The 23,888-nt window shown below is 45.8% G+C and overlaps 2 protein-coding genes across 4 annotated transcripts in view; one reads left to right on the forward strand and one right to left on the reverse strand.

Annotated features, from left to right (window-relative positions):
- Positions 1-23,888, reverse strand: part of CUNH17orf67 (chromosome unknown C17orf67 homolog) — a 228,208-nt gene that overhangs the window by 201,624 nt on the left and 2,696 nt on the right. The window contains exons 1-4 of one of the 2 annotated variants that reach the window (XM_058444953.1): positions 21,038-22,040; positions 12,708-12,948; positions 3,295-3,597; positions 2,406-2,506 (exon numbers count right to left, since the gene is read on the reverse strand). In XM_058444953.1, the coding sequence (XP_058300936.1) occupies positions 2,406-2,506; positions 3,295-3,349 (156 nt within the window). In that variant the 5' untranslated portion in view covers positions 3,350-3,597; positions 12,708-12,948; positions 21,038-22,040. Of the gene's footprint in view, positions 1-2,405; positions 2,507-3,294; positions 3,598-12,707; positions 12,949-21,037; positions 22,041-23,888 lie in introns of those variants that run through there. The other variant, XM_058444954.1, reaches the window with a different exon arrangement.
- DGKE (diacylglycerol kinase epsilon) overlaps positions 22,259-23,888 on the forward strand; it is a 29,999-nt gene continuing 28,369 nt past the window's right edge. The window contains exons 1-2 of one of the 2 annotated variants that reach the window (XM_032162816.2): positions 22,259-22,395; positions 22,908-23,389. In XM_032162816.2, coding sequence (XP_032018707.1) covers positions 22,926-23,389 — 464 coding nt within the window. In that variant the 5' untranslated portion in view covers positions 22,259-22,395; positions 22,908-22,925. Of the gene's footprint in view, positions 22,396-22,479; positions 22,639-22,907; positions 23,390-23,888 lie in introns of those variants that run through there. The other variant, XM_058444952.1, reaches the window with a different exon arrangement.

Here is a 23,888-nt window from a genome sequence, read left to right on the forward strand (position 1 = left end):
AATCACCCATGTATGAGAACTACTGGTGTAGACTAGCCACCCAATGATTGACTGCATGTTTGTTTCACATTTCAATCGTAAAACATATGACCACTTTTCCAAACTGGACTGAATGCCTGAGGATTCTGGACATTGGATGAAGTGTCTCTGAGAGGGACATAGAGGATGGGATGGTGGCTCAGCAATAGGTTCTGAGGCAAGAAAGAGTTACATGGAAACTAATCAAGTAGGCTCGAGGCAGTTAAGAGGAGCAGGTGGTGGTCAAGCCTATAAAAGATGAGCAAAACAAACCAGAAAAAGCCAGATATTCAGTAAAATTGCATAGTTAGAAGCAAGCAGAGGGCTGTCAAGGATTAAGGGAGCTGATGACCACAAGTGGGAAAAGGCAAACAGAGGAGGAGCTTTCATAAGTTTTTGAGCAGGGGAAGGACCACACAAAACAGGGTTTTAGGGCCAGAGTCTAGCCTGGCAACAACAGTTGCAACAATGGGCTGCAACAGTTCAAACCCACCTGTTCACCCACATCTACAATGCCTCAGTTAGGACAAAGACTGTTATTCCACAGACGGAGTTCAAAAGAGCCAGGTGCAGATGCTGGCACAGAAAATGTCAGGGGGTAGATGTGGGAGTCATTAGAGCTGCCTCTCCAGCACCTTGAGCAGGAGCCACTGCTTTGAGGACTCTCCAACCAGCTCCCCCAGCCCCTGCCGGGTCCCTGAGGAAGAGCTGCAGAATGGCCCCTCCAGGCATCATGCCAAAATCACAGGGGGCCAGCCAGAGCCCCCACCCCCCGCACACCCCCGCCCCCGGCCACCAACAAGATCCCTCCCTTCAGGCATCCTCCTCCCCATCACGGTTGTGCACATGCTGCCTCTCCTTCACCCCACCCCCTCCTATGCCTCTCCTCCTTGCTCTGCCACCCCCACTCTCTTGGCTTCTCTATCTCTGCATTCCTTCTCAGCCCTTTCAGGGTTCCTCTTCCCCTCTCATTGTCTCAAACTCTCTAACAACCAGATCTGTACTCCCCCACTTGAAAAATCCTTCAGTTGTTCTCTACTAGATACAAGATAAAACCCAAGATACCTCTTACACTACAAAAAAAAAAAAAAAATTAAAAGCCACATCTATCCCTAAGAGCCTGAAGTCATCTGTTCTTCAATCATACTGCACAGCAGCCATTTGCTTACTTCTGTCTCCACCACAGACTTTTGAGCAGAAACCTACAGCCCCAGCACCTAGCAGGTACCAGGTACTTAATACTCAGAGGAGTACTTAACCATTTGCTGAGCACTTTCTAAGTGCTTTCCTAAGAAGTACTTTATTTTATCATCATAAAATAATTATTTTACATTATTATTTAGAATAATAATATTATAGTAATATCAGCAACAGTATTTATTATCCCCATTTTATAGATGAGAATACTAAGCTGCAGAAATGTGAAGAAACTTCCCCAAACTTACCCAGTTAGAAAACGGGGAGATTCAAACCCAGTCTGACCCCAGAGTCAGCACTCTTCATCACTGAGCAATACTGTATCTTAATAAGAGCCTTTAAATGAAATAATCTAATTATGCACGAGATTTTGCAGTGAATGAAGGTAAATGCTACTGCAGCTCCTTCTGAGCCTCAACATGGAGATTCAGGGAAGACAGGATAAGCATCGCGCCCAGATGAAGGGGCCAGGATGGGAGACCAGCCTGAGAGACACGGCTTCCCAGACATTCTAACTTTGCTGGGTCACTGCTACTTCCCTTCACTGGGTGGGGCTAAAATGCCACCAAAGTCAGTATCATTTTAGCAACAGGAGGAACCAAGCCAGGCCTGAATTGGGTCTGGGGCCAGCATAGCAGGGTCTAGTAACATCTACTCACAGAGGAAGCCTGGTTCAGAAAGACTAGGCAGGTGGATATCATGACCCCACAGTGCAGAAGTACGGCCAGAGACCAAAATCAGAGGGATGAGATCAGAGCAGAACCCCTCAGGCAGCTGGGGCAAAGATTCTCCCTGCCTGGACAGACCATCATTGACCAAGGATGCTGGTCCAGCCTGCTCCGGGGCCCAAGGGAAGAGGCAGGAGATAGGGTTAGCATTGGCTAAAGGGAACAGCTCCCCAGCAAGCAGGACAGGGGTGACATTCAGCAGCCCTCTCCAGATTCTGGAACTCCCACCGTTGGCCTCATTATTTTCTATTTTAAGTTACCCTGTTCACAACAGGTGAGTTGGGCTGGCACCTCCAAAGGAGAAAACACACAGGTAAAAGATTGAGATTGCAAGTATCTTATACCTGAAACTCTAACCGAACCTCTAACTAGCAGCCCATGCTGGGACCAACACCTAGTTTCATAGTGAATGGCATTCAAATGATCACATTTTCTTTAAAACTGCCAGAGCCAAGCACTCACCCGCATTGGCTCGTCGGGGAATCCGGGTTTGCTTGGTCTATCCTGTCGCCGAGATCTTAGAAGCTGTTTAGCCTGCTTCTCCGTCAAAATCGGGGAGGTCTCTGGAAAAGTCAGGAAGGTGCCTTAAGGACACTCAGGCTCAGGAGTTCATGAGCCATCTCAACAGTCCAAGGCAAAAGATTTGCAAGTTCGATTTTGGTTAAAACATGAAAGTTCTTTCCCTGGGACCTGTCCCAAAGGACCCAGCATTCCTGAGGGCTCAGGAAGGAATTCTGAATTGTTTCTAACACGATTAACTCAGAGCAAAAGCTGCACAACTTAAACATATTTACTGATTGCAATGGTCCATCTCTTTAAAAGTGGGTATTAATTTAATGGATCTTCAGTTCACTGGTCTGTGTCTCTTAGGTTTGCTTTCATGGAAGTTTTTTTAATCCTCAATATGCTAAATCAAGTTTAAAGTCATTACTGGAAGATACCCAGTGATAACAATATTATGTTAAACTTGATCATCACAACCCCTCAAAGAAGATAGTATAAAAGTGCTTTGATAATTACTTGCAAATTCTAAAATATATTATCATAATAAAAATATATCAAATTTTGGTGATCTCATATAAACCCTAAAATAAGCTATCAGAAACTGGAGATTTATCAGCATTTTTGAGAATTAGTGCTCAAATACATTTAAAGATTTTTCTAAAAAATATAACATATCTTTAATGATAAAAATTCTGCAAGCCTGCTCTTATGGAAAAATAAGAAAAGAAAGAGCATTGAAATATCTATATACACTATATGTTATTTAAAATTAAACAATTAAATATCAAATAGACTATTATTTATCATGTCAGCATAGAAATAGGCTGTTTTTGGAGTCAGTGCTCACCTGAGAAGACAGTCAGTAAGGTAAGAGACAGCACGAGCACAGGCAATGTCTTCATCCTGCCTTGGTTCCTCTGCCTCTTGCTGAGTGAATCCTCCCAGACTGAGTCAGCCAACTTGAAGGAAGCCACGCCAGGCCCTGCGCTTGTTTATGCTTTGACTAACAGGACTTACGGTATGATGCTGCATGTATCTGACTCTGAGCGTTTTAGTAATGACCACTGAAATATTTTCCTCCGAATTCCCATAAATTTTCATCCTGAGGAAGGAAATTGTTCCTCTATAATATGACTTCCAGAGCTTGAATCTGAAAAAGCAACATGTGATATTCACTTCATTTAAACAGACAGATAAGCACCAGACAGACGTTTGTGAGTGTTTCTCTGGAGCTTCCGTTTATGCTCCTGTTTCATTGAGAATTCGTGATCTATTACACGTTTGTATCTTTTACGACATTTTTCTAAAGCCCATTCACCAGTCTAATTTGATCTTCCCAATAATCTCAGAGGTAGGCAGGGAAATTAGCAAGGGGCATCATGAGTGGGGAAAAACAATTTTCAGCTGACTTTAGAGACAGAAAAACAGAGTTCAAATCCTAGCTTCAATTTTTTCTAGCAATGTAGCCTTAGGTAAGTGACTTACCCTTTCTGAACTTCAGTTTCCTCCCCTGTCAAAATGGGATAAGAGCACCTACCTTGTGGGGTGTGATAAAGGATGAGGGGAAAGCTATGACCTTCATGGCAGCTAGTACTATTCATCGTCCACTTCCATTTTACAAGTAAGAAAAGTGAGATTCAAAGATGTGAAATCAAGTTCAAGTTCACACATTATGGATGCCAAGGTAGAGCCTACGTCTTCTGTCTTCAAACCTAGAACATGTGCTCTTCCCAGTAAGCCCCATAACCTCAGCGACAACTCCTCATCTTTTACAGGGCCTCACGAAACATGCTGTCATAAGACTGGAACCAGCCATGCTCCAGATTCAAGGGTATTTTTATAAAGACAACAAAAGTTTAAGAAGCTGAAGTCATTTCAAATTCAAATCATCTATAAATATCACATGAAGAAAGTTTCTTGTTTTGTTTTGGTTTGGTTTGGCTTGGTTTGGTTTCGTTTGGTTTTGAGATGGGGATCTCACTGTGGGTCTCACTTCAGGCTGGCGTGCAGAGGTTCACTGCAGCCTCTAACTCCCAGACTCAAGCGATCCTCTCACCTCAGCCTCCCGAGTAGCTGGGACTACAGGCACACACCATAACACTCAATTAACTTTTTTATTTTTTTATTTTGTAGAGACAGGGTCTCACTATTTTGACCAGGTTGGTTTCAAACTCCTGGGCTCAAGTGATCCTCCTGCCTCGGCCTCCCAAAGTTCTGGGATTACAGGCATGAGACACTGCTCTCAGCCTAAGAAATTAAATACATGATTAAAATATGTCTGGAAGGCATGTGACATTTATTTGGATAAAATTCTGTATTCAGAGAGATGATCTGATGTTTCTGTGGTCACTTTGCCAGCTCAAAAGAAAACAATACCCTATGTGTATTTCTCCAAATTTACGCTAATGTGTAACTGATATTAAACCTGAATGTGCTGCCCACACAGTCAGCATAAAGATATTTTGAGCAGATTATAAACAAGAAAAAAAAATCATGCAATGTTAGCAAAGTTGTCTCACATGTTCATTTCCTCAAATATATATATGTATATATATGTATATGTGTATATATGTATATATATATGTGTGTGTATATATATACATATATATATATATATATTTTTTTTTTTAAGTGCAGTGATGCAATCACAGCCCACTACAGCCTCAATCTCCTGTGCTCACAATCTCCCATCTCAACCTCCTGAGTATCTGGGACTACAAGTGTGCATCTCCATGCCCAGCTGATTTTTTTTCTTTTTTTGCAGAGACAGAGGCTCACTATGTTAGCCAGGCTGGTCTCAAACTCGCAGGCTCAAGTGATCCTCCTGCTTCAGCCTCCCAAAGTGCTGGAATTACAGGCAAGAAAGAATTACTGCACCTGGCCCATTTGCTCAAAATTCGGTATTTGATTTCATGCACTCTGTTGCTATTAACATCCTTCTGTTTTCACATAATTTTCAATAACTAAGGAATTTTAGAAGCATTTTTCTGTTTTTGAAACAGGGTCTCCCTCTGTCACCGAGGCTGGAGTGCACGAACTTGGCTCAGTACAGCCTCAACCTCCCAGGCTCAAGTGATCTTCCTACCTCAGCCTCACTAGTAGCTGTGACTACAGGCATGTGCCACCATGCCCAGCTAATTTTTGTATATTTTTGTACAGATAGGTTTTGCCATATTGCCCAGGCTGGTCTCAAACTCTTGAGCTCAAGCAATTCTCCTACCTTGGCCTCCAAAAATGCTTGAATTACAGATGTGAGCCAACACATGCAGCTAGTAGCATTATTTAAAAAAAAAGAAAAAAGAAAAATTGTCACGTTAAACAGCTTGAGTTTTGCATGTGTATATTCAAATTTTTCACTCCTTTTACTCTTTGTGGTTGGATAGAACACTATTTTGTTTTATTATATCAAATAAATATCTTCTGTGCGCCAGAAACAAAATCTACACTTAGCTATAAATTTCTAATGTGTCCAATGTAAATTTACAATAAAAGTATTTTTTGTCCAGGCATAGTGGTTCGCACCTATAATCTTAACACTTTGGGATTCCGAGGCCAGAGGATCACTTGAGCCCAGGAGTTCAAGCTTGCAGCGAGCTATGATTATGCCACTACACTCAAGTCTGGACAACAGAACAAGACCCTGTCTCCAAAAAAAAGTATTTTTTTAAATTTCGCAACTTTTGTCTATATCAGCACTGTCCAATAAAAACATAAAGAGAGCCACAGATGCAAACAATATATGTAATTTAAATTTTCTCAGTAGCCACTTTTTTTTAAGTAAAAAGGTTAAATATTTTAATATATTTTAACATGATGAAATATCCAAAATATTATTATTTTAACACATAATCAATATAAACAAGTTATCAATGAGAGATTTTATATCCTTTTTTTGTACTAAACCTTCAAGATCTGGTGTAGATTTTACACTTACACATTTCAAGTGCTCGGCAGCCACATGTGGCTAGTGCTACCATATTAGACAACATGGATCTGGATCCTTCCGTCTCTAATGCCACCACCCAAGTCTAGGCCACTGCTTCCCTCACCCAGCTTCTGGCACCAGGCTCCCAAATGGGATTCTAGTTTCCCTCCCTGTTCACTTCAATCCATTCTCCAGGCAACAGCAAGGATGAAACAAAGTATCAGTTAGACCTCGTCACTTCCCTGCATAAGATTTTTTCCTCATCTTCCCACGAGAGTCAGAATAAAATTAAAATCCCTACCAAGCACGACAGGACCCTGTGTTTTTTGTGCCTACTGCCCTTTCCAACCTTACTCCAACCACTCCCCTCCTGCTCACTGCCATCTGGCCACACTCACTCACTTTCAGCTTAACAAGCCCACTCCCGCCTCAGGACCTTTGCATGTACTTTTTCTCCCTCTTTTAATGACTGGATCTATCTCATCCTTCAGGTTTCAATTTGAAATTTCTCCTACTCAGGAAAGCCTGCCCTTACCAGCCTTCTTAATAAAAAGTTCCCTGCCCCCCCCCCACCACCGCTACTCTCCATCTCACAGCACTCACCATAATTTATACATATTGCATTTATTTGTTTACTTTTAAAATATCTGTCTCCTTCACTGGTAAGCTCTAAGCAAGCTTGTATTATTTTTATAATTTTTTAAAGCATAAGGAAACCTCTGGTGGACTGGGGTGGTGAGACTGGAGAGAGTTGGAGCCTGTATCACACCCTGGGAGGCTGCTGCAAGGTCTCAGGCAGGGAGGGCCGTTCAGGTGTGATACTGGCAAGACCATCAAATGCCCTTCAGCTTGGCCTCTGGATGTTGTCCCAAAAGAAGAGAGAGGGGGAGGAATATAGAAAGACCTAAAGAGCAAAGTGTCTTATCGTGAGTGTCACTCTGGCGGTGAGAATTCTCTTCTAAACCCCATCCCAGTTCTCAGGAAAAGCCCCAGCCGGGTAACTACGTGAGTCGGCAAGGCTCCCAGTAGAAGACGCAATTCCCAATAAATCCACAAGGTGGCAGAGCAGAAGGTGGAACCAGGGACAACTAAGATCAGGGGAAAGAGCTCAAGGCCACCAAGGTTAATTATTCAAGAAGTTGCCAGCGATTCCAGAGAACCTACTGGAGGTGGAGAGAGAGGGTGCTGCTGCACCTAAAACTATTTCCGTACTTTTATTTTAATTGATCTACAACTTGAAGGCATTCATCAGATGTTGTGGCCTAGGAAAGCGGTACAGTAAGTCCTCACAACATTATTGCTGATAAATTCTTGGAAACTGCGACTTTAAGCCAAATGGTCCAGAATGAACCAATTTTACCATAAGCTAATTGATATACACAAGAGGTGAGTTCCTATGGCATATTTCTGGTCACAAAACATCACCAAACTTCTAAATAAGGACCCAAAACATTTCTACTATCAAACGTTGAAGGCTATACATATATTTAAGAAAGATTAATTAAAACAAGTAAGATAGTTATTAATATTTACCCACTTATTCTAGTTCAGGGCCATGGTGGCTGGAGCGTGTCCTAGCAGCTCAGGGCACCAGGCAGAAACCAGCCCTGGAGAAGACGCCATTCCATCGCAGGGCACACTCTCACACACCCACCCACAGGCACTCACAGGGAGACAATTCAGACACACCAATGAACATACTGTGCACAGCTTTGGGATGTGGGAAGAAACCGAAGTACCCAGAGAAAACCCATGCAGACATGGAAAGAACATGCAAACTCCACACAGACAGTGGCCCGGGGCTGGAATCAATTTTTTTTTCTCATCAACATTGTAATGAAACAACGTTGAAGGAAACAATGTTACTTGAGGACCTGTTGTGTTACCTATCTGATAACATTTAAAAGCCTATAAAGGAATAATGCTACCACCACCCATATTCACAACACCCAAACACAACTTTTTGTTTGGGTGAGTTTCCCTTTTTTTTTTGGAAGGAACTGTCCCATTACACAGATATTTAAGTATCATTGACAAATGACAAACCCAACATTCTAGAGTTCTAAATGTCATCACACTGAACTAAAGAAACTTTAGAGACAAGAGAACTTTGTTTTGTTTTTGTTTTTTGAGAGAGGGTCTCGCTCTGTCACCCAGGCTGGAGTGCAGTGGCACAAGCATAGCTCACTGCAGCCTCATCCTCCTGGGTTCCAATGATCTTCCTGCCTCAGCTTCTCAAATAGCTGGATCCACAGGGGTGCACTACCACACCCAGCTAATTATTTTTATTTATTTATTTATTTTTCGTAGAAACAGGGTCTTGCTATGTTGTCCAGGCTGGTCTTGAACTCCTGGGCTCAAGTAATCCTACCACCTTGGCCTCCCAAAGGAACATTTTTTTAAGTATAGAAAAATGCCAAATCTGTCCCCATCAAGAGAATTATAATGTGTCGACATTTTTTAGGCCCAGGGTCAATTAAATAAATTCTAACAGTCCTTTCCTTATTTGCTTTCATCTTTTTTACTGTCTACCTCACATGTACATTGTAAAGAATTATAAATACATTGTAAAAATATGGAATTTATAGTATAGTTGGTAGACTAGACTACAGTATTTTTTAAAATAATGATAGTAACTTTAAAGCAGTGATAGTAACTCCATAAGCTGTGTGTGGTGCTTATGGGTCTAGAGCCTTCCATCTCTATTGTCACCACCCACATCTAGGCCGCTGTTATCTCTCACCCAGCACCAGGCTCCCAGCTGGCATCTCAGCTTCCCTCCCTGTTTCTTCAATCCATTCTCTATGCAGCAGCAATGATGATCTTCATGAAATAGACATAGGAAATATGTTAGACCTCATCACTTTGCTTCCCTGTAAACATTTATTTACAGGCACACTGTACAGGCATATGTTAGGTCTGGGTAGGTGTAGTAGGTTGAATTACTAGCATCAATTCTTCACTACCACCCCAGATTTATGCTCTCTGCCACATGACTTTGCAGCCCCATGCCTTGACTTTGGACTCAACCAGATGACTTGTTTTGGGCAGTGGGATGGTGGCAGACATAACACTAACAAGGGTGTGAAATGGTTTGTGCAGTTAAGTGTGCCCTCTGACATGTCTGTCATTGCTACAAAAAGACCTTCCCCCCATTGGCTACTGCCCCTTCAAGCTGTGTCTCAGAATTAGCTTACATGCAAAGTAGCTAAGAAAGGAGCCAAGTTTATGCAGATCTGTAGCTTAAAAGAGACCCACGCAACCCAGCCCGGCCTAGTTCAGCTGACTTCCAGCTACCACAGCCTGAAGCAGAGCCACATCACCTGCAGATCCCTGAGAATAAATGAGTTATTTTAAGCCACTAAGACTAGGAGTGGTTTGTTTCATAGCATTACTCTGACAATAGCTAACTGATACAGGGGATTCTAATGGGATGGTTGGTGTGTCCAAATCTGGGTGCTATTGCATCTAAGTTAATAATAGGGTCCTGCCAGAACATTCATTCAAAAGTGACTGAGTGTCTACTGTGTAGGCAGTGTGGTATAATGGTTATGACTGTGGGCAGCAGAGTCATCAACAGACCTGGTCTTGAATGCTGATTCTCAAACTTATTGCCTGTGTTATGTTGGAGCTGGGTGACATTGGGGAAATTTCTTAACTTTCCAAATCACTGTTTGCTCACTTATTTAAAAAACTATAATAAAATTCACCTCAGAAGGTTAATATTTAAAAGAGGTATGTGTAAAGTTCGTGACACATAGTAAAATTCTACTACTTGGAAATCATTGTTATTATTTCCCCTCCGTCTCTATGCCAAATCTCTTTGCATATGCACCCTATTTTGTAAAACTGTTTTGAATGACTAAAGATAGATTAATCACATGTATTAAGATACACAACTTTATTGTTGAAATATATATATGTATTAGAAAAGAAAATATGGTTCATTTCTAATGTGAGTTGACTTGCCCCGTGTCAACACCGCAGGCCCTGGCTTCCCTTTACATATCCTCAGCACTTCTACAGGCATACACCCCTTCCTGTTTGCAGCAGCAATACAATGGTAAGATGTTTTGGCCTTGGACAGGGGCCTTTCCGGCCTGCTGCATGCCTCCACAAGTGGACTATAATTTCTACTCTGGGTCCAGGATGTTGGCCTCAACTATGTCTGCCCAGCAGGTGAGGACCGCCAAGGTCAGCATCATGTTCCTGACGGCCAGTGTCAGGCTTCTCTCCAACTTAAACAGGGACAAAGGAGTATTGGCACAGGCAGAAGAATGTAAGATGGGTACGAATAAACATACTAGGGGAGTGAACCATGCACAAAATAATTTATGAAACCACTTCTAAGGCTACTGTCATATGACATTTCATTCAGGGAAAGTGCTAGGCCTCTAATTGGTAGAGAAAAGCTCTAGTTCTGGGGAAAAATACTGAACTGTGTCACTTTTCTTGGTGGGATATCTGTTGGGATGATTAAGCTTCAGAGAGGTTAGGAAACTCTCTAGCACTGCTTCTCAGCCCATTAGGTGCATTAGAATCACCTGAGGTTCAACAGCCATCTAGAAGCCTCTGACATGAAAGGTAAAGACAAAAAAGATAAAAGAAAGAGCAACTTGGGGCAATCAGACACCATGCAATTGGAGGAAATAAATAAATAACATAATATCCTCTAAGAGACCAAAGTTTTGCTTGTGTGGAACATGAACAAGATGCTGTAAAAAAGGAACGTTCAGAAAACAAATTAACCAAAATACTTCTTAGAAATGAAAAACCATAATAGCAGAAATTTAAAACTCAGTAGAGTCAAGAAAAAAGCTAAGGAAATCTTTTAGAAAAATAGAGCAAAAATGAGGAGGAAAGTTTTAAAAAAAACAAGAGAGAAAAACATATTTTTAAAAGACAGGACATTTACCCAAATGAGTTGAAAACTCATGTCCACACAAAAACCTGCACACAGATGTTTATAACCGTTTTATTCACAGTTGGCAAAACTTGGAAGCAACCAAGATGTTCTTCTGGAGGTGAATGGATAAATAAACTGTGGTACATCTAGACAATGGAATATTATTCAGCACTAAAAAAAAAATGAACTATCAGGCCATGAAAAACCATGGAGAAAACTTAAATGCATATTACTCAATGAAAGAAGCCAGTCTAAGAACAGGCTGCCTGTTGAGCCTGATACAGAAGCTTATTTGTATTTTATCTTAATGACTGCTACGATTGGAGTGCCCCTGCCAAAACTCACGTTGAAATTTTATTGCCACTGATGGTGTTGGGAGGTGAGGCCTTTAAGAGGTGATTAAGTCATGGGAGCACCACCCTCCTGAATGGATAAGTCTGTTATTTGGGGAGTGAGTTTGTTCTCTTGGGAGTAAATTAGTTCTTACAGGAGTGAGTGAGTCCTGAAAGCGAGTTGTTATAAAATTGAGCTTGGCTCACTCTTGTGGTCTCTTTTGCACACACTGGCTTGCCCTTTGGCTTTGTGTTCATGTTATGACACAGAGCAAAAGCCCTCACCAGAGGCTGCCACCATGCCCTTAGACTTCCCAGCCTCCAGAGCTATGAGCCAGATGAACCACTTTTCTTTCTAAATTTCCAAGTCTCAGGTATTCTGCTATAGCAACAGAACACAGATTAAGACAAGAACCAGGAGCTGATGGGCTCCCCATTCTCCCATCTCCCCATTCCCACGCCCCATTGCATGGATTAGCTAAAGATACTCATGTCTCCCTGACAGGCATTCTTTGTTCATCTTCTTCTGAGAACTCGAGGGAGGTCCTAGTGAGCTGAGCTGCAAAGATAAAAAGCAGCCTCCTTCCTCTTCAGCCATATTTTTGCCAGCTGTTCAAACGACAGCCCTGCTCAGATGCCCTCACTGTGATTAACAATCTTCCCAAGACCTTGCCCACTGACTTCCCCAGGTGGAATCTTCTCAAGGAAACTGAATCCAGACTCTGTCCCAAAGACATTGCTCAGCTTACCTCCTGCTGGGAACCTTCACATATCAATGATTTACTGCTATTTCCCAAAAGGGCCAGCTTTGGGCTTTTCAGTCTTTCAAACAAAACTGTATCATTCAGGGATACCCTTAGGGATCTCTAAAGAAAAGCAAAGAAATGAAGGCCACAAAAGTTACGATAGTAGTTCCCTCTGATGGGGGAGAAGGTGTATCAAACAAGTGAGCACACAAGAGCTCTCAAATCTTCAATATGTTAACCGGGGTAGTGGGTTTTACTATTATTTTAAAAGCTGTATATGTGTTTTATAAACTCTTCTGCATGTGTGACACATTTTAAAATATAAACAAAAAAAAGTGAATAAATAATTACCTAGGGAACTTGTTAAGAAGTTAGATTCCTAGCTCCACTTCATATTCTGACTTCAGAGACCTGGTCAGGACCACAGAATCTATATTTTTAAATGATGCTGATGCAGGTGATTCAAAATCCACACTCTGAGGTACCCTAAATGGTTGAAGAGCATCACAAACTTCGGCATCAGATAAGCCTAAGTTCAAAGCCGCAACTCAGTTGACTCCTGACTGTGTGATATCAAGCGGGTTTTCTTCATCTGTAAAATAAGGATGATAAACTTAACACAGTGCCTAGGACCTACTAACTCGTCAACACAGGTTGGCCACAAATATTATTATTATTATTGCTTTTAGTGAATTAAGAGTGTATCTCCTCAGGTGTGGTAATTTCTATTACTCTGTCCCTACACAGGTAAATTTTCCAGATAAAAATTTACTTAGCAAAGAGAGACTACTATTCTTAAAAGCTTTCCCATAAGCCTTAAACTTTTCAAATTCTTTAACTAAATCTGAGAATCTAAGGAAATAACCCTAAACAGAGGATTTATAATAGCAAAATATTAGAAATAGCTACAACAAAACTAAGGTTATACACACTGTAAGCTATATTCATAGAATGGAGTGTAATGTAGCCATTAAATAGGACTTTTTAATAACATATAAAAGTTATTTTGTAATGCTAAATAAGAGCCAGATAGATGCTATATCTACCACATCATCAAAAGTATGCATACAAAAAAGTAAATAAGTTTCCATAGAAAATAATGGAATAGACCAAAATGTTCAAACACAGGGTGTCTTTGGAGTGAGAAATGGTGATTCTTTTCTTCCTTTTTACTTTTTCAAATACTCTATAATGGGGATTGGGGGAAACCTGTCAGTGAGTGTGTGTGTGTGTGTGTGTGTGTGTGTGTGTGTGTGTGTGTGTGTGTACGTGACCGAGTCTCGCTCTGTCACCCAGGCTGGAGTGCAGTGGCACAATCTCGGTTCACTGCAACCACCACCTCCTGAACTCATGTGATTCTCCTGCCTCAGGCTCCCGAGTAGCTGGGATTACAGGCACGCACCACTACACCCAGCTAATTTTTTATTTTTAGTAGAGATGGGGTTTCACCATGTTGACCAGGCTGGTCTTGAACTCCTGGCCTCAAGGGATCCACCTGCCTCAGTCTCCCAAAGTGCTGGGATTACAGGTGTGAGCCACCGTGCCCAGTCTGTCACTTTTTAAGTGTATTATTTTGTTGTATCTTCAAATCTAAACTAATTTAAGGGTTCTGCATCAGCTACGATTCATAAAAGACAATGACACTTTCACACACTGTGCAGGCTACTGAAGCAGTGCTTTAGAGATCTTACCTAACCTGAGCCCAAGGAGGTGAACTGACAAGCACAAGGGGACACAGATGTCTGAGGTCCAGGTTCTGTTCCCAGGCCTCACAATCCCATCTAACACTCCTCCCACTTCATTACACTGCCCCTCCATTTTCACGATACAGACTGTTAAATACTTCAGCCTCCAAACTCAAAAGTATGGTCCTGGAACTAGCAGCAGCACCTTGGAACTTCTTAGAAATGCAGGTTATCAGGCCTCTTCCCTGAGAAAGGAAGTCAGAATCTGCATCTTAACAAGATTCCCAGGGCAAGGTTCTCAGAGAAGTAGTAGAATAAGAGAAAGTCTTTCTTTAATGGTTTAATTTCAGTTGAAGTTGACTCGGTTGACCAAGTTAAAACAGTGATCTCAGTCCCACCACTGGCTGTGTGACATGAAGCATGTTTCTCAACCTCTCTGTGCCTGGGTTTTTTCATCTGTAAAATGGGGATCATAAAACTACATGGTGCATAGCAAGTGCAGAGATGGAAGCGGGGAGCAGTACCTGTAAACAGTGCCTGTAAATAATGCTTCTTGTTGGGTATGTTCTGACAGGCCTGGCGCTCTGCACGAGCTGTGCAATACTTGGCACATAGTAAGTGCTCAGCCAGTACGTGTTTAATAAATAACCAGCAAGAGCACAGGTTATCATTTATCAATTTTTGACTTGAACTGTCCCATTCTTTAATATATAACATTCTCAAAACTGCCAGTTTTCTGCATCCCAACATTCAAAACTGTGCCAGCTCTCACCAGATGGTGAGAAAGTGCGGAGACTGAAGGTCATAGATAAGCTTAACTCATACTGTAAATCATTCCTACCAGAATTTTTTTGGAGACAAGTAGATTTTATTTACAAATTTCTCCCTCTAACTGATCATAAAATTAACCAATCCAGGATGCCCACTGCTGATTGGGTGCAGGCGGAATGGTGGGGTGTTCTCTGGTGTCTGTTATGGCTGTGGAATCCATGGTGACTAGGCAGAGCCCTGTGGCAGCACCTTGGAGCTTCTTAGAAATGTAGGTTATCAGGCCTCTTCCCTGAGAAGGGAAATCAGAATCTGCATTTTAACAAGATTCCCAGGGCAAGGTTCTCAGAGAAGTAGCAGAATAAGAGAAAGTCTGTCTTTAATGGTTTAATTTCAGTTGAAGCTGACTTGATTGACCAAGTTACAACAGTGATCTCAGTCCCACTATTGGCCGTGTGGGACTGCGGTGTCATGGAGGGGCTGCGATCCTCTGTGGAGCTGGACCCTGGACTGAACCCTGGGAAGCTGAATGAGGAGATGGTGGGGCTGCCGCCCCATGACCCAAGTCCTCAAGTCACTTTACACAGCCTCCATGGGAAGACACTGGTGTCCACACCTCACGGGCTTAGTGATGGGTCTTAGTTTTATTCAGACTTAGTCAATGTATTAGGAATGGACTCCGTGTAACGTGGGCATGGAGTATATAACACACCTCAGACTGTGGTTTTCAAATCACCTCAATTAGCATCATTTTAAAATGTGGATGCTGGGCCAGGCGCGGTGGCTCATGCCTGTAATCCCGGCACTTTGGGAGGCCAAGGCGGGCAGACCGCGAGATCAGGAGTTCAAGATCATCCCGGCCAATATGGTCAAACCTCATCTCTACTAAAAATACAAAAATTAGCTGGGTGTACCCACACTCCAGCCTGGAGACAGAACAAGACTCAGTCTCAAAAAAAAAGAAAAAAAAACCAGGCACGGCAGCTCACGCTTGTAATCCCAGCACTTTGGGAGGCCAGGGTGGGTGGATCATCTGAGGTTGGGAGTTCTAGACCAGCCTGACCACCATGGAGAAACCCCATCGCTGCTAAAAATACAAAATTAGCTGGACGTGGTGGCGCATGCGTGTAATCCCAGCTACTTGGGAGGCTGAGGTAGGAGAATCGCTTGAACCCAGGAGGCGGAGGTTGTGGTGAGCCAAGATCACACCATTGCACTCCAGCCTGGGCAACAAGAGCAAAACTCTGTCTCAAAAAAAAAAAAAAAAAAATGTGGTTTCTGTGGTCCTGACCAGGTCTCTGGAATCAGAATCCACCTTCTTAACAAGTTCCCTAGGTAATTCTTTATTCAAAACTTTTTTGATGTTGTTTATATTTTGAAATCCGTCACACATACAGAAGAGTTTATAAAACATATATACACAGTTTCTAACATAACAATAAAACAAACACCTGTGTACCCACTACCCAGGTTAACATATTGAAGATTGGGAGCTCTGGTGTGCCCAGTTGTTTGGTACACCTTCTCCCCCATCAGAGGGAACTACTACCCTAACTTTCGTGGCTTTCATTTCCTTAGTCAACCTGTTAGGAATCGACTCCATGTAACATACAAAAAGCAGCTTGCAGAAACACTGGATTCACACATGGAGGAGAAATGCCAACTCACAGGCAAGTATAGTGATGCCAAAAAAAAAAACACTGCAGAGATTGAGGGATCTTTAGAGGATGTCAGGGTGTGAAAAAGTATTTAAACATCCCCAGTTTTGTAGATGCTTATAAGGTGAACAGCACCAACGCAATGCTAATGCAGAAATTCACATCCCAGCGGGGCACAGCTGCTCACGCCTGTAATTTCAACACTTTGGGAGGCCGAGGTGGACAGATCACCTGAGTCAGGAGTTCGAGACCAGCCTGGCCAGCATAGTGAAACCTGTCTCTACTAACAATACAAAAATTAGCCAGGCATGGTGGCGGGCGCCTGTAATCTCAGCTACTCAGCAGGCTGGGGCAGGAGAATTGCTTGAACCTGGGAGGTGGAGATTGCAGTGAGCTGAGATCGCACCATTACACTCCAGCCTGGGCAACAAGAGCAAGACTCCATCGCAAAAAAAATAAATAAAATAAAAAAATAAAAATAAATCACATCCCTGGTTCAAGAACTGAAAGAAGAGAGGTTTAAAGAAGAAAAGAAAAAAGAAGAGAGATCCAGACTCTCTAAGCAACAAGAAGGGCTGGCAGAGACATTATCTATGCTGGAGTCCCTGGAAGAGGCCATGGGAGTCACCCCGTCACAAGGAGCTTTTCCACACCAGCCAGGCAGCCAAGAGCCAAGCCCTGCTGCTCCCTTCCCAGGAGGGCCTGGGACTTAGGGCAGCGTGTTCTCTCCCCTCCACTCAGGCCTCCAGAGCTGCCAGGCCAGGTTCTCCCATGTTGACTCCATCCGAGGGTCCCTGAGGCCAGTGGATCCAGGGGAGCCCCTTTCTGCGTTGAAGTTTCCACCTTCCCCTTCTGACACTGCAGCCAGCTCCTTCATGGTCAATTCCTCCAAATCTAAAGAATACAGGAAACCCTGGAGCACATCAGCAAAGTCTGGATTCTCTCTCATTAGCAGCAAAAGAACTGCCATACTTGAGAGCCTCATCTTTTGCTCAAACTGAAACATCATCAAGCTGCATTTCTCAAGACAATGCTCTGTAAATATTATTTATGTATTAATCTCCTAGGTGAACAATTTCTATTTTATCCTCTACAAAATTATTGTATTATACTTTGAAAGTAGATTTCATTTATCAATACTTTTGGTACTCAACTGCAATATTTTTTCTAGAGTTATAGTCCCAACAATTTTAAGTCATAAGTTAAAGCATTATTTTTTGGCTTGAGTACGTATTTGTTGAAAAACTTGGCTGGGCACGGTGGCTCACGCCTGTAATCCCAGCACTTTGGGAGGCTGAGGCGGGCAGATCATGAGGTCAGGAGATCGGGACCATCCTGCCTAACACGGTGAAATCCCATCTCTACTAAAAATACAAAAAAAATTAGCCAGGCGTGGTGGCGGGCGCCTATAGTCCCAGCTACTCGGGAGGCTGAGGCAAGAGAATGGTGTGAACCTGGGAGGCAGAGCTTGCAGTGAGCCAAGATCGTGCCACTGCACTCCAGTCTGGGCGACAGAGCAAGACTCCATCTCAAAAAAAAAAAAAATTATGCAAAGGGAGATTTATTTTGGGATAAAGTAAAAGGGAATGTTTAAAGAGAAATTTATATAATATTTAGATTCAAATAGTAGATATTTTTCAAAAAACAAAATTGATAAATTACATGGAGATGGTTTTATTTCACTACAAGGGTGATGCAGGGAGAGATTTCTAAGAAGAAATCCCCTTGGACAACACTGGGGAACCCCACATCACTTTTCCCCATCTCCTCTCAAAATCACCAAAAACATTTCTCAGTGGAAAACTGAGGAGGCTGTAAGGGACTTCTCTCTCACAAAATTAAACCAAGGTTCCCACAGTTAGTGTACTTAGACACCAGTGATGTCCCCTCATTAGGCAGTGAGCACAGATGGGTGTTATCCTGGTGGAAAGGAAGCAGCAATTGACATTTTGACTAACTGTGGTGGAGGGGAAGTCACACAGATCAATAACAGGGACAGCAGCAGCAGATGTGCTTTGGTTCGGCCGGGCGCAGTGGCTCACACCTGTAATCCAAGCACTTTGGGAGGCTGAAGCAGGTGGATCACCTAGGGTGAGGAGTTCAAGAGCAGCCTGGCAAACATGGTGAAACCCTGTCTCTACTAAAAATACAAAAATTAGCCGGGTGTGGTGGCGGGCACCTGTAATCCCAGCTACTTGAGAGGCTGAGGCAGCACAATCACTTGAACCCGGGCAGCAGAGGTTGCAGTGAGCCTAGATCGTGCCATTGCCCTCCAGCCTGGGAGACAGAACAAGACTCCGTCTCAAAAAAAAAAAAAAATCCTTTGGTTGGAGATAGCAATGAAGATTAGAAAGTCCCTGTCTTCATGTTGCTCCCATTTTAGGGTGGAAAGGCAGATACTAAACAATATAATTAAATACACAACACAGCATGTGAGGAGGTGCCAGTTTTATGGAGAAAAATAAAGACGGAAAGGGGAGAGTGACACGTGGGAGGGTGGGGCAATCTTGGTAAGGGTGGTCAGCAAGGCCTCCGTTGGGAGGGAGCACCTGAGCAATGAAGACATGGGGAAAAACTTTGTAGGAAAAGGGGGTGGAATTGACAATAGCCCTGAAGGGGGCATGAGTCTGGTGGGCGTGAGGACCATGCTGAGGCCAGAGTGGCCTGAACTCAGTGAACGATGGCCAGAGTGGGAAGTGAGTGAAGGGTACCAGGGGTCTGAGAATGGAGGGGTTCTCCCCACAGTAAGAGTTTCATTTCAATGTAAAAGTTCGGAGGCAGCTGCAGGGAACATGGTAAAGCAGGGAGACCAGGTGGAAGGCTGTGACAGTCATTCGAGGGTGAGAATGGTGACAGCTGGACCAGGGGAGTAGTGGAGGGGGGGATGGAGAGATGGGCTCGAGTCCAGGACCTGTGCTGCAGCCAGAGACCGAGAGACTCACTGAGGCCTGCGGGCGCCAGAGAAAAGGGGAATCAGGATGAGGACAAGGAGTCCACTGTGAGCATCTCCCTGAGGGGTGGTGTCCTTTGCTGGAACAGAGAGGGATGGCAAAGGAGGGGCATCTGGATGATAAATTGGAATAAATGTTTGGGAGGAGACTTGGGACCAGGACCTTTTGACACTAGAGTAGAAATACCAAGTGCTCAGATGGACATAGGTGGAGAACTTGGAGGAGCAATCACAGCATCAGCAAGGAACGTGGAGGATCACTGGGGCATGAAGTTACTATTACACAGAAGTCCAAGGCCTGGGCAGATTCCAAGGGGTGAATGAAATGAGCCTGCTAGTGGCCAGAACCCTCCTCAGGTCTCCCAGTAGCCACAATACCACAAAAAGCGTCAAGAGTGACCTCCCCAAGTCTGTTCCCATTAGGGGACTTAAGTTGTGCAGAATCCTTATAACACAGCCTCCACCAAACACGTGTCTATGCAGGTCCACGTGCCGTGTACATACATACGGACTGATGAAGATCCCCTCCTTGACCAAGCTCTAGCCAGGCTTCCCTGAGCCCCCTTTTCAACTAGGCCTCCACCTTGGCCTATAAAATCTGCAGACTTCAGCAAAAAGGATCGGGTCCATACTTCCCCCTATATTAAAATGCTTAAACACATAGTTTCTTTTTTTTTTTCTTTTTTTTTTTGAGACGGAGTTTTGCTCTGTCGCCCAGGCTGGAATACATTGGTGCAATCTCAGCTCACTGCAACCTCCGCCTCCCGGCTTAAGCAATTCTCTGCCTCAAGCCTCCCGAGTAGCTGGGATTACAGGCACCCAGCACCACGCCCAGCTAATTTTTTGTATTTTTAGTAGAGACAGGGTTTCACCATCTTGACCAGGCTGATCTTGAATTCCTGACCCCGTGATGCACCTGTCTCGGCCTCCCAAAGTGTTGGGATTACAGGCGTGAACCACAGCGCCCGGCTTAAACACATAGTTCTTAACTGCTCAAAGCTGCATCCATAGGATGACCCCAGACCCCCTAAAGTGTCTGCCTGGGAAAGCTGCCAAAAGAACTCACTGTTGGCTATTGCCAACACCTTATAAGCAGCCCCTGATATCCCTTTCTTAAAGAGTTAACAACAACAAAAAACTAAACAACTGTGAATCCTTCCTCTGTCTCTCTGGGATGTAATGTCTCCTACACATCAGGAGTATCCTTCTCAAGAACCTGAAAGCCATTCCTCCAACATGCAATCACCAGGAAGCAAACGGCCTATCTCCCAGTTCCTGTGGGAGGATGGGGCCCTGACTCCCATAACAGCCATCTAATAGGCACTGTCGCCTAACCTTACGTACACTGACCCACCCTTCACAAGTGTCACTTTCCTGACTACTGAGTTCCTGCTCATCCCCTTCATACTCCCTCCTCCTCCCTCTTAAACACCCAGTCACTTCTGCACAAAGTTCAGTTCCGTTCACGAGGTACCTTCTTCCCTATTACAGTAGTATATTATTAAAATCTGCTTTACCACTTTTACTAGTGTCTAGCTTTATCTTCTACAGTTAATACAAATATGCGCACATACACATGCATACATATGCACACATAACAATACATACATACACACTTACACGTATATATACATCTATATGTGTATTCTTAATGAATGTTATGTCTTCTCTAATCCTTTGGAAGATATTATCAGGTATTTCTTTGCAGTTTTCCTATGATCTCTGCGCTTCTTTTCTGTTCTTTGGTCCCTTGCTTCGGTGTGTGTTTTCTTTTCATCTTTTATGCTAGAGGACGTCCTCAAGCATCAAGTGGTCCTCGGCTCCCATTCCTACCTACGTATGTGGTAGGAAGGAAGCCGCTGAGTGGAGCTGTGCGCGCCAGGCCGGTGCCTGTGCCTCTCTGGACTCCGTGTTTCTTCGGGGGTGCTGAGCGGCGGTGCTTCCGCGCCCGCGTTCTGCGGGTCGCTAATGTGCTGCAGGCTGCAGCCCGCGTGGTCGCGGCTCAAGTCCGTGTGGGACCGATAGGACTCCAGCCGGGAGCGGACATTCTGCCGGAACCTGGGGCTGGACGACAACAGCAGGAGGCGTGCTCCCATCTCCGGTGGTCCCCGGCTCCCGCCGCTCCCCTTTCTCCCCGGCCTCGGGCGCTGGCGGGCGCGGACGGCAGGGTAGTGCAGGGGAGGCCCGGCCGCCACGGCAGGGGGCGGAAACCGCGGCCGAGCTCCGGGTCAGCGGCGACGAGCGGGCGGCTGCCCCGCTCGCCCTCGGCCTCCGCACCCCCACGCCGCTCCGCAGCGGAGGAGCGCTCGGGTCTGCGTTACTGCGGCCGCCGCACCTATCTCAGCCCGCCGCGGCCATGTCGGGCGGCGCCGCGCAGGTCGCCTCCCCCGTCGCTTCCCAGTCGACGTACGCATCCCCGGCGGCGGCGGCGGCGGCATCGGCTAGAGGTTCGGCTCAAGCCGGGGGCACTCGTGTCCGCGCCGAGCGGCGGGCGTGGGCGCGGCCCCTGGGCCCCGCGCGGCGCGGTGCTGCGAGGACGATGCTCGTGGCCCTGCCCCGCCGGCGGCGCTCCAGAATTTTCTACCATTACGAAGTTTCGGCATTCAACCCTCCATCCTCTCAAACGCCCCACTGTTCCTCCGCCCCCTTCCCCTAGGCCCCGCCCCCAGCCGCAGGGCCCTGCCCCTTCCCTCCGTCTCCAGCCTCCTCCACGGCCCCGCTCCCTCAGGCCGGTCCGTCACCCCTCCCACCTCACACCTCCGCCCCGCCCGTCAGCCCTGGCTCCGCCCAGCCACGGGGCTCGCCGCCGTAGGCCCCGCCTCCAGCTTGCGGCCCCGCGCGCCGGATCGGCGTGCGTGCGGCTGGAGCCTCAAGCGTTTCCTCCGCCGGGCTTCATCGCCGCCTGCGGCCCAGCGTCGCTCTCCTGCGCGAGGCGGCCAAGGCCTGCTGGCCAGGAGCCGCGTCTCCACCTGCGCGAGGTAGGGCTTCCAGGACCGGCGCGGCGCAGGTCTCCGGAGGCCTCCCGAGAGGGGCGAGGGCTCCGGGCCGCGCGTGGGGGCGGGTGGGGCCCGGGAGGAGACGGTGCCCCGGAGGGGAGTGCGAGGCCTGGGCCGACGGTTACAGCGCCGACCGGCGTCGCCTGGTCCGAACGCCCGGCCTTTCGGTGGAGGGCAGCTTGCTCCTGTGTGTGGCGCCCTTCCATGGATCAGACCGGCGGCGAGGTGAGGCGGCGGCGGCAGCAGCAGCCTTGGGCTCCTGGACGCGCTCCCGACGTGGGGCGGGCTGGGGAGTGGGGACTGGAGCGTGACGGCTGGACGTCGCCTTCTCGGCGCGGCAGGTCCCGGACGACGGGGGCACGAGGCGCAGTCCCGCCCTCGGGAGAGCGGAAACACCTGGACTGAGGGCGCCCGGTTTGGCCCCGGAAAGGCAGGAAGGGGGCGGGGAAGGGATGGCGAGCTCGGGGTGCACCGCCTGTTTCTTTTCTGGTTAGGTATCGTCCTTGGAGAAGATGGAAGCGGAGAGGCGGCCGGCGCCGGGCTCGCCCTCCGAGGGCCTGTTTGCGGACGGGCACCTGATCTTGTGGACGCTGTGCTCGGTCCTGCTGCCGGTGTTCATCACCTTCTGGTGTAGCCTCCAGCGGTCGCGCCGGCAGCTGCACCGCAGGGACATCTTCCGCAAGAGCAAGCACGGGTGGCGCGACACGGACCTGTTCAGCCAGCCCACCTACTGCTGCGTGTGCGCGCAGCACATTCTGCAGGGCGCCTTCTGCGACTGCTGCGGGCTCCGCGTGGACGAGGGCTGCCTCAGGAAGGCCGACAAGCGCTTCCAGTGCAAGGAAATTATGCTCAAGAATGACACCAAGGTCCTGGACGCCATGCCCCACCACTGGATCCGGGGCAACGTGCCCCTGTGCAGTTACTGTATGGTTTGCAAGCAGCAATGTGGCTGTCAACCCAAGCTTTGCGATTACAGGTATGGTCTTCGTGGACACTCACTGTCCCAGAAGGCTCCGTGAAAATCAGGATTTCATAGAGTGGTGTAGAGGGCTGCTTTAATCTCTGCTGATGACCTAAACTCATCTTGAGGAAGCAAGCTAATAAATAAACATCCCTGAGTTTGTGCAAGCGTGGCAGCTTTGCAGTAGTCATTTGCTGAGATGATGAATCCAGGCTCCACTCCTCAGCCAGCCTGCCCTTTTGGGTAATAAAACTTGGCTCTTAACGTTAATACAGAGGTTTCTAAGTGGTGCCTGCTTCATGGCCACTGTATATTTTAGCTTTTGTTCCTATCGGTTATCTCCTCATTTTAAATAAGGAAAAACGAAATATGGACAAATTAACTTTTCCCTTCAGCCGCAAAACTGATGGGTCACAGGTTTTGTACTATGAATGTGCAGTGAAAACAAGTGTCATTCCAAGGCAGCAGTTTTATGTCTTTTGCTAATATAGCTGTTGGTACCGTAGCGAAATAT

This window comes from Hylobates moloch, unplaced genomic scaffold, assembly GCF_009828535.3.
Source record: "Hylobates moloch isolate HMO894 unplaced genomic scaffold, HMol_V3 SCAFFOLD_10, whole genome shotgun sequence".
Lineage (NCBI taxonomy): Eukaryota > Metazoa > Chordata > Mammalia > Primates > Hylobatidae > Hylobates > Hylobates moloch.